General features: G+C 43.6%; 1 protein-coding gene across 4 annotated transcripts; it reads right to left on the reverse strand.

Annotated features, from left to right (window-relative positions):
* Positions 1-406: 406 nt before the first annotated feature.
* Positions 407-8,948, reverse strand: LOC115406053 (1-phosphatidylinositol 4,5-bisphosphate phosphodiesterase delta-1-like). 4 transcript variants are annotated; one of them, XM_030115933.1, is made up of 15 exons: positions 8,641-8,948; positions 7,052-7,240; positions 6,156-6,384; positions 5,896-6,025; positions 5,088-5,316; positions 4,646-4,847; positions 4,305-4,449; positions 4,015-4,167; positions 3,751-3,900; positions 3,463-3,616; positions 3,231-3,347; positions 2,954-3,132; positions 2,737-2,869; positions 2,434-2,583; positions 407-2,256 (listed from the first exon to the last, which is right to left on the reverse strand). In XM_030115933.1, the coding sequence occupies exons 1-15, from the start codon at positions 8,672-8,674 to the stop codon at positions 2,165-2,167; spliced, it is 2,286 nt and encodes a 761-aa protein (XP_029971793.1). In that variant the 5' UTR covers positions 8,675-8,948; the 3' UTR covers positions 407-2,164. The 4 variants fall into 4 exon arrangements, with proteins under 4 accessions (XP_029971793.1, XP_029971794.1, XP_029971796.1 ...); XM_030115934.1 differs by having other exon boundaries at positions 7,082-7,240; positions 8,641-8,947; XM_030115936.1 differs by lacking the exon at positions 8,641-8,948 and adding an exon at positions 7,411-7,530 and having other exon boundaries at positions 7,082-7,240.
* Positions 8,949-11,040: the final 2,092 nt, after the last annotated feature.

Raw genomic sequence — 11,040 nt, forward strand, 5'->3', positions numbered from 1 at the left:
TCCAGGTTCCAGCTCCACATCCTAGACCCCTGACAGAGCTCCTGTGTTACCCCACTTGGTTTATGGGTTGAGGCGTCGCGTTTGAAAGACCTACACTACTTCCGAATTTCCAGCATTTAATTTCCCGGACGGAAACCTGCTGCTTCTTCAGCTGTATTGACATTATTTTATCACGTCGTCGTGTCGGGAGCGAGTGCTCAGCTCACCATGGTTCTGGTGCAGTGTCCTTTTATAAGAAGCGTTTGGTCGACTCTTCTCAACCTTTCAGTGATTCTCTGAAAATGTTTGTACCATTGTGATATTTTTCTACGTACATTTTTGTCAGTATTTGGTTTGAAACATTACATGATGTATCCAGCTTTCTGTTCCTCTCAGATCTGTAACGCTCTTCTCTCTTGCCTTTTTCGGTAAGAAAACTCAGTCAGGTCTCTTCTTCCCCTTTCAGGGGACAAGTGTGTGTCCGTGTGTGTCAAGAGGCATCTCGTCTGTGCTTCCTTACGGCTTTCCTTTTGTGTATCACCTCACTCATAATCACGTCGCTCATCTTGTTTTTAGGTTAACGCCAAAGCTCTCAAACACTTGAGTTTTAGTCACTGTGCTTTTTTTTTTTTTTCTTCTCTCTATTCACTTTCTTTTTTAACACTTGTTGGTTCCTGTTGGCTTTCTTTGTGTTGGCAGTGTGTTGTCATCCTGAGAGTCAGTTTTTTTTTCCCCCCCCACTTAATAAAAGGTGTCATTGGAACAGTTTTGTCATGTCTTTTTATTTGGTGACATCTGATATGCTACATGAAATAAAGCCAAAGATCATCACTTTAAACTGATGTGGCTGAGGTTTCCATTGTCACCGTGTTGCTGAAGTCACTTGTATGAGGACTTTTTTTTTTTTGAAGGCAAACTGTCAAGTTTTTTTCTATCCGGACATGCCTCAATAAAGCACATTTTATGGAGGAATGTTGTCTTGTCAGCTGATTAATAGCTGTGTCGTATAAACGAAATAAAGATCTGTTTACCTGATTTTCCGTGCAAGCGGGGCTTCAGACGACTACATGCACAGGCTGCAGAACTGAGAAATGTAATGATCATCTTCAGGAAAACTAGCTATACAGCATTTTTTTTTTCTTTCAAGTCTAATTGTTCTCTTTATGTTACACTATCCCAATTGGGAGCAATATTCAATCCTTTGATCTGCAGTTAAACCACATTTGATTGCAAAACAAATTGCAATCATGCAATTTTCCAGAACAATTTGCTAATAAATTTCAAACTCGGCTCCCGTATTGCTCAGCAGCAAGCAGAGAGCTTCTGCAACTATCAGTTCTGCTGGGTGTGTCCACCCAAAGTTCACAGATAATTATCTCGGTCTCCTGAGAGACAGAAAGCCAAGCAGCATTTCTTCTGGCCTTATTCCTGCGGGATGAGGTTCATCATCATTAAGCTGTTTTTAACTTCATACGCTGCAGACTGATGGTGCTGCTGGCTTCTTTTATCCTCACAAAACCGGTGAAAAGTTAAGAAATCAGTAATTAAAAAGCTGGTAATAAATTGGATACAATTTAACTGCAACGTTCAATGAAAGGAAGCAAGACTGCTTATGTTGAACATGTTTAGTGTCTTGATTTTTGACAAAAAAAAGTTATGTTACATGCAAAATAATTGTACTTGATCAAAAAGTCTTTAAAAAGCACAGTTTTTGTATCGGCTCACATGTTTCTTAAATGCATGAAGTGGTCATTTTGATTTTAAACAGACAATACATTGAACTGACCGAACATTGGGGACAGGATGTCCAAAAAAAAAAAAAAAAAATTCAATGCCTTTGCAAACTCAATAGTTCACCATCAGTGCAACAGATAAGAACGTCTAAAATTTGTGCGATAATTCCTGTATTGTGATTCATTAAAAAGTCTAAAAGTTTTCCTTTTTTCATGCAGTTACCCACTCCCAGTACATCCAAACGCACGCCGCGTCAGGGGACAGTCAAAACTAACATCCGCCGCGATGTGGGCTTCATCTCCCTGCTACAGCGCATCCTCCAACTACTGGAATTAAGCCAATAAGTTAATCATGAAGTAAAACTAAACTACAGAAAACAATAAAACATGATTGAGTAATAAAAATAAAAAAAGGTAAAGTTTCTCGTGTCCTGCAGAGATTTGGTGCGGTGTTATTCAGCGTCCAGGACCATGACGTGCACAAAGAGTCCGGCTGAGGGGATGAGGTCTCCGTTCTTATTGAGCAGAGGCACGTGTCTGTATCCTGCATGGAAGCACAAAGTGGGAGCAGTGATCAGGAAATATGAGGAGGTCCTTGTGCAGCATGTAAATGGGCTTCTTTTAACTCCAGCACATCGGGAATGGAGCCTCTCTCCGTTTTTACAAGCGTGACAACAAACTACTGTCAGTGGGTTTACAGTGAGGAGGGGGGGGGGCTCACCCATTTGTAGGCTCGTGAGGGGAAGTGTGTACTGTCCGATGAACTCGTTGCCCGACGTGGAGTCGTAGTCCTTGACGACGAAGCGGAGCAGAGCGAGGTCTGGCACGTACACGTCGAACTGAAAGTTCTCATTCCACTCCGGGTTGAAACCTGAAACACGAGATTACGTAATCGCGTGACAAATCTGAGCCATTTCATGTTTCGGCAAACAATTTAAAAAAAAAACTGAAGTAAAAACAAACATTTAACAAATGAAACTACACCTGCAGAGCATAAATATACAGCACTAAAAACATGAGATACCGTTGTTCTCGATAGCATTGGTCTCTTTCTCTGCGACATCAGCCTGGACGCCATAGATTTCCACTTTAACCAGCGGATCCACGATGGAGGATTTCTTCTTGTTGACTTTGGGGAGCTGCTGGCCAGATATGACCTGGAGGCAAGTAGAGACGCACCACGGCGTGAAGCGGGCGCTCGGGAATGCTGCAGTGTGAGTATTCCACTGCGAGAATCTCACCATGACGTGCAGCGTTTTGGGCTTCAGCCAGTCACCCCGGGTCAGGGTGATGGGGTCGAACTCTGAGGACAGGTCCCTCATGTAGGCCGGTTTCAGGACGTAGCCGCTCTTCCCGTTGACCAGAAACCTGCCCTGGTTCACATCCATCTCCGAGCAGCTGGTCTGGAAGTTCAGGGCGACTGAAAATGGGGGAGAAAAAAAAAAAAAAAAAAAAAAAGACCACCATCATCTCTTGATCTTTCCAGATTCAAGCGTATCTTTTGACGGTCGTACGTACCGATTTGGCAGCCGGCGTTCCACAGCGGTACCGGGTTATAGTTGGAAGAGTCGGCCCTGGATCCCGCTGGATAGATGCGGCTCAGCTTCTCCACGTTATGGAGGATGTAGGCGTTTGCTGCAGGGGGCACAGTGAGAGACCTTCACCGACACTGAACAGGCTCTCTTTTTCAATGCTTTGCCGTTATTGGCGAGTTAAATGTCGGCATCAAGTACAGCAGCGGCCGCCTCACCCGACTCCTCGGCCAGCCCCATGGCTTTATGCTCCTTGAAGGACGACATCTCGTAGAAACCCAGGTTTTTCCTGGCGTCCTCGAAGCCGTGGAAGTGGACGCTCTTGCAGTAGATCACCATGTCGGACAGATCTTTGGCCATTTTCAGCTTTTTCTTTAAAAAAAAAACCAAACAATTTGTGTGTGTTTACAGTAGGCTGATTTAATGGAAACTGGTGATGGCAGACCGCCATCCCTTTGAGCCTGTGTGCATTACACTGCAGCACTCTTCCTTGAATCCACGCCTACCTTGCTCTTCTTCTGCTGCTCTTCATCCTCATCATTCGACTCTTCCTCCTCAGTCACATCTGTATCTTCAGCAGCTGCAGTATCTTGCACGAAGCTGGCCTCCAGTTTGTTTAGTCTCTTCCCTTTGATCAGAAACTTCCCCTTTAGCTCCTGTAACGAAAAAAAACAAAAAAAAACATGAGCAAGCATTCACTACGTGACGGTTTCCCAACAACCCGTGGCTGTTCTTGACCTCAACGAGGACACAACCGAGTGAACAACAACCTCGGGAGATGGGAAGTTTGAGGGCATGCCTTCACCCAGGGGAGAGGTGATAAGCGCACTCCCCAGGATGGAGTTCATATGATGAGCCATGACGGTCTGCTGCTCCACACTGCAGTGGTTCTCCAGGGAGAGGATAACCGGGTAATCAGACGTCTGGGGAAAACAGAAAATCCCCCCCCAACCACCCCACATACAGACAAACACACACACACACACACAGAAATTAGAGAATGTTAGTGTTTTAGGATACACTGATAATAAACTAATTAACATCATAATGCTAAAAGCACCTTGAAGGCATATTCCTTGATGGCTTGAATTGCGTCTCTGAAGAGGATCTTGGACGTGAGTGTGTGGCCGTGGTAGATCACCGGCTCGTCATCCGAGCCGTCCCAGCAGTCCAGCTCCACGCAGCGGCAGCCCTTCAGCAGGGCCCTAGGGGTCGCAGCAGACGGGAGCCAACGAACATCAACACACACACACACACACACACGCTTCCTGACAGCTCTGGGTGAATCTACAGGGAGAAACCGCTACAATTCCCAATATCTTTTATATAAATATGGGATTATGCAACGATCGATCTCATATGTCACAAATGAATTCTGAGAGACGACCTGAACGCCGTTACCTGACGTAAGCCTCTGTGCTGCTGGGCCCTTTGAGCTGATCCTCCATGAGGTAGGTGTTGTGCGAGGAGGAGATGAAATAGTGGTTGAGGGGCTGGCTCATGTCTTGGTACACTTCCTTGTGTTTGGGATTTAAAACCATGGTGTCTGCGTTGTGCAGGTACATGAGGAAACCGTCTTTGGACAGCAGCTGCTTCCCCTTGGCTGAAACGACAGAGACGAATTCAGTATTATTAGAATATTCAATATTTCAGCATGAGGGTCTATTACAAAAAACATCATTGCTGTGGTCATTTTCTCACTCAGTGCGGCTAAATTTTGGGAACAGTCGACAAGGCAATTAATGGAAATTAATTTAAAAAAAGAGCAGAGTTGAAATCCTCTGCACTGTCACATTCAACACTCAGCATCTGAAATAAAAGTCATCTCTAGCTCGATACTGACCACCTTCATCTGGCTCAAACTTCCTGATGATATTGTGTGCGTCGGCAAGAGTGACTTCTTCTCTTTGCTCCTTCATCAGGAAGTCCAGCAGGTTTTGGGGGCTCATATAGCCGGTGGTTTTAGCATACGCTCCATAGATCACATCGATTTCCTCGCGGTGGGTCAACAGGTCGTAAAAATGCTCGATCTCCTCTCCGGACAGTAAGCCAGTGTTGGATTTGTCACATTTCTGTGATTAGAATACGAAGAATCAGCTCACATCTGAACATATGACATGCTTGTGTTGGATCAGTGGGATCACCGATGCCTTCAACTTAAAACAATGACTAAATGTTCTCCATTTACACTGAACTCAAGAAAGAGGCAGTGTGTGCAATTCCAAGAATGCTGACAGTCCAACTAGGAAACCATACTATCCGACTAAAACCCAGCTGAGAAACTGGAACTGAGACTTTCAAGTTATCAAAAAAGAGGCTTTGTTCAGTTTCATATTTTCCAACAAATGAGACGCCCACAGAGACTCAAATGGCACATTCCAACGTTTCCCATGCAGCCAATGTGTGTTCGCATTTCATTATTAGCTAATCGAAGTTGAACTGATCTGTGATTTAAAATTTGAAGATAAATTCAAAATCACAGCATTTGGTTAAAAAGTTGTACGACCACAGTTTTATAATCACAGCTCCGTCAGCCTGCTTCGACAATTCGTAGTAGAATTTAGTGAATCTAAAGGTTAAATCCATAAACTTTTGCAGTTTCTGAAGACGTGTGTGATACCTGGGAAGCATACAGAAGCCGAGGGCCTCACCTTGAAAAGCATTTCGGCGTAATCGTCATCCACTTCAATGTTTATCAGACGCAGGAAGCGTTTGACCTCGGACTCGCTCAGCTTGTCGTCGTCGTTCTTGTCTGCTTTCCTCAGGCAGCTGTAGATCCAGCTGTGGACGAGGTCATGTAAGGACCAGAAACGCTGAAACGGGTTGTGACTATCACCACGTCTGTGTTTGCAGGTAAAAGCACTCAGGACGAGGGGGGTCTTTTGTCCTGTCGGTCAAATGAAAAGGATACTGCTCCGTCTTCTGCTGGTGACTGAGGTTGCTGATGTTGAACATCACTTTCTGCAGGCTGCTGACCCACTGCTTGGCCTCCTCCTCTGAGCTGGCGATCAGGTCCAGGGTCTTGCGTTGACTTTTGAACATGATGGAGAAGCAGCGGCCCTCCACATTCTCCTCCGTGTTCTTCTTCAAGCCCTCTGACTGGCGTCCGTGTCGCACCACCGAGATGTCGTCCAGCAAGACTGAAGACAGGTTTTTATGCGTTTTGGTTGTTTTGTTTTAAACAAAAGCTCCTTGCATGTGCATAATGTTTGCACAGTCTGCCTAAAAAGGCTGCTTGTTTGTACTTTTGGGATCTTCAGGCATCACAGACCTGCCAACTTGGTAAACATTAGCCTTCTGTGTCACATTACCCTGCTCCTACTGAAGCCTGCACCAAAACACAGGATGCACTTTAAAGAGTTACACGTTGCTGCGCATTGTGTTCTCAATTAAGATACCATCACAGCACAGCTATCCGCCCGGGACTAAGGCAGAGCCCTACGGAAGCAAATCGAGGCAAAATATAACACCGACTTAAACCATCATAATAAATAATAAAAAATATACATCGTTAACAAACACACCCAAAACACATAGAAACCATATCAGGAGCGATCCGGTTGTGTTTAATAACACCACTGACTTTCAAACAGGATCCATGTTTTACAGCTCTGTGATCAGCGCTCCTCTTTTTATAATTCATGAAGGGTAAACATATCTGACCTTTGAAAAGATAGAGGAAGGTGTGTCAGTAGGTGAGACATTAAAAAAAAAAATCCAGACTCAACATGAGGGACAGACCAGGAGTGGAACAAGATGTGCGAGATTTGAACAGAAAAGAGTGTGTGAGTGGTTTTCCCGTCTCACATTCAGGTGAAGTGGTGGGGCAGCACTCACAGGTCTGCTTCTTCCTGAAGGTCCTCTTTGATTCGCGCCACATGGTCTTGCAGTCGTCCTGAAGTTTAAAGTAGCGAGTCTTTTTCCAGGACTGCGAGCGGACCTTCAGGAGGTCTCCTCCCTGCAGGAGGAACTGGAGGTCCTGATCACCCTCCATGCCTGGGAAACATTGAGACAGAGGAAGAGAGAAGGGGGGGAAAAAATTGAGATTGCAAAACTGCTGAGTGTATGCTTTAAATCAAGTCAAAGCAATCCCCTTAGAACATGCAGAAGAAACAAAAATCAATGCAAAGATAAGGAAGCATTCACTGTCCGTCAGCGCAGCCTACCCAGGAGACTTGCGTTCACTTGTGTCACCTTCTGGCTCCTGACATGTTGGAGTAATTCCTGAGATCTGCTCAGTTCAGGCTCCCTCTTAATGCAGGACATGGTGATCCGTGCCGAAACGCCACCAGGCTGTTTGCACGAGCCGGGAGGGTGTGTCCCGTCTAGCTCCTATCAAAGTTCACTTCTCATGTCTGCCGGGACTCACGGAGGTCAGCTGACTCCGAAAAACACCCACCAGTGCGGAAGAGGAAGGGGATCGACGCGTCTCTGTGCACGTGCGTGCGTGTGAACGCGTCTCAGAAACACCCACACCGTCAACAATGGGCTTCAGAAATCATAGCCAGAGGCAAAAGAAACCATTTTAGGAGTTTGTACTTATTGCTTTAAGTTTTTAAAGCTTGCAAGCAACATAATAACTTTATATTTACAATATGCGCAGGAAAAGCTAAAAAAAATAGTAATAATAATAAAATAGATTTTTAGGACACACTGTCGTTTGTTCTCACTCTACATGCTTATTAGACCACTTTTAGTGTGTAATCGTCGTTTATTCTTTTATCAAGTTGTCCCTTTAAGTTTCCCCTTTCTGTTAAAAGTGCATCCTCCCCGTGTTTATTGTTAAAGTTTATCCACGGGGGGAAAATCAGCTGCCCTAGCTCGGTTTGCGGCTGAAGGCGCAGGGGCGCCCTCCAGTGGTGAAACTGCATCATTGTAGACGGCTGAGATTTAGCTCGACCTGGATTTACACTTAAAAAAAAAAAAAAAAAAGCTTCTAACAGCAAATCAACAAGCAATGACGAGAAAACAGAAGTGTGAGCGTTTTCACGCCTCCCAATTCCTGATTCTGTGGTACAGAAGCAGTTTGTTCTGGTCTGACATACCAGCCAGAAGCTGCGTGCAGTGTGTGTTTGGCAACTTGCAGCAAGGTGAAGCTGGTGGAGATGAACGGGGACCACACCTTTTGGCAAGACTGCAGTCTAAACTTAAAAATGCACACAGGTGGTTGTGTCTGAGCCATTCCCTCTTTTTTAATTCTTGACAAAAATCCTTGACAATTTCTTATGAAACCTTTATTCCCAGAGTTTAAATATCGGAAATAAAAAATGGGCATGAAAGGAAATTTTATTTGCAGCAATGTAATCGGAATTTACATGCGGTCGTTGGAGATGGAGCAACAGAGAAATACGAAAACAGCTCGAATTGTGAGACTACTGATAGAAAATTTGTCCTACCGTCCACTTTCTTTTCGAGTCCATTCGTTTCCATTTTTCCTCGCGGTCGGCTTCTTGGTTTTACTTTCTGTAAAGCTTCATGCAAAGTCGCTTCTTCTTTCCATGTACGCGGCGAAGAAATGAAATAAACAAACAAAGACCGTGAAATATAGTGGCAGTTTGACTGGAGAAGGTCGCTGCGATCGGCCGACGTGGTGCTGCAGGTGGTTTCTGTTGGCTGAATGGTGTCAGCTCTCCTGCAGGCTTCAGCACCGGTTTGACAACTCTGCCATTCAACCCTGCTGCTGCTGTCACAGCTCGATTGGTTACACCTTTTCACCCGGGACCCGGGTTTTTTTTTTTTTTTTTTTTTTTTTTGTGCCAGCATGCACTGAATTGGTTAGGACTGGCCTTGAACTCAGAATGTGCTCTAATTGGTAGCCACCGTCTGCACACCTGCAAGATTCACGTCTTTAAAAAAAAAAAAAAAAAAAAAAAAAAAATCCTGTTGTCTGTCCACAAGACTCCTAAGCCCTCCCAGAACTTCACATCCAATCCTGCACCAAGAGCAAACTTTGCATGTGAGTACACAGGGAGGGAACTTGCACTTGAGAAACATGAGCCTGAAAACACTGAACAGTGTGGGAACTTTTTGAGAGTGTTGGGGAATTGTATTGTCATTGTGATATGTAGCTTTTATATCATTTAAAAACAAAATGACAGGATAAAACGGTTCTCATGTTTCGCAGTGAGTTGAATGGGACAGATGAAGTTTGTACCCTCCTTTTCATGTGCAGCTTAGCCTTGTCAGGATAATAGCAGTGCAATCAGCAGCGAGTTGGGACTCGCGTGGCTCTCAGCACTTCCCTTTCAGACCTGGCTTATCCTCAGCGCACTGTCAGCATCATGAATGAGCTCAGGCAGGACCGCTTCCGGGCCAGGGCCAACCACCTCAACATCCACTGGAAAACAGTGCAGCGCTGTCTTTGACTTTGAATCATGATCTTCCTCGCATCCTTTTGAACCAAAATTTTTAAGTTTCCCTAAATGCACCAAAACAGACAAAGCATCAGTGTTGCTTTGGCTAGACTTGCACTTAATGGTGCAAAATCATTTGCACTCTGTGCCAAGTATTGTGGATGAAACGAGAAAAAAGAAAAAAAAGTGCTTTGAATTAAAAACTGTAGGATGGCGTAAGCCTTGCTTGGTAAAGTCTGTGCCTTTCCTAAGTGTTTGTGGCTGTAAAACAAGCAAGAACAAGCCCTGCTGTTTCCTCACATACCACTGATGCCATCCATAGTTTCAATGCTTTTCCCCAAAACATTGTCCAGTCTCAGGCTGCTGTTTCACTGTCAGATCTTGATTATGCAATTCCTGGGGTTATCAAAGGATATAGAAGGAATTCAAGGAAGGAAAAAAATGAAGGAAGAAAGAAATGAGGAAAGGCTGGTTAATGTTTTACTTCCAGCAACCTTTTTCAAGCTATGTGTCATCTCTGTTTATTTTTTGCTCAAGATGAGCAGGAGAATTGTCAAAAAACAAGACAAAATCTGCCAATAACCACTGGATAATTGGACTGTATTAACCCAAACACGACTTTATTTTTATATAGACTTAACTCTTCCAGAAAACATTGAATTTTCTTTTTCTGCATTGCAGGGCAAAGTTTATACTTACTTATCATTTACCAAAAGGGTGTGAACAGGTTGTCACCCAAGCTGTTCTTCAGGCAACAGTAAATCAAATTATTTGGCAATGGCAACAAAGAAGGAAAGCATTGCCCATGTTAAAAGAAGCAAATAATAATAATGATTAAATTGTAACCTACAAAAGAAAATGAAAAACATTGCAAATTGATTAATCTTGCTAGCTAGTTCTGTCTAAGTTCAGGTTGGTTAAAACTTGCAGAGTTGAGGAAAATGCATTATCTAAATACTAAATTGTTTTGTTATTTACTATGCAAAACCATAGCGTTTGCATTCATTTGCCAGAGCTACTCAGTCTTCAACAGACAAATTTTGAATGAATTCAAACAATTTGAGATATGTGTGATGGGGAATTAGGATTTAGTCAAGATGAGAATATCTAAATACATAGTCTACACACACGCTGATTAGAAGCAGAGTCCCTCCAGACAGTTACCAATGATAAAATGGTGTTTGTCTGTGATGTTATTAGACTTCAGAAGTTTTTTATGATTGCTACTGAGTGATCACAAAAAAATATTCAAAGTCATGTGGGTGAGTTTTTTTTATTGCTCTTTTTTCAAACAGTCATGCCACAAAGTGAAAGATGTGCAGTGGTGGAATCTATCTATGTAAAATGAGATTGTGGTTCAATATCACACAAACCTCTTTAATATCTAAATGAAATAATAAGCCTAAATTTGAAGAAAATTGATATTTCCAACAAAAACACTTT

This window comes from Salarias fasciatus, chromosome 18 (assembly GCF_902148845.1).
Source record: "Salarias fasciatus chromosome 18, fSalaFa1.1, whole genome shotgun sequence".
Classification (NCBI taxonomy): domain Eukaryota; kingdom Metazoa; phylum Chordata; class Actinopteri; order Blenniiformes; family Blenniidae; genus Salarias; species Salarias fasciatus.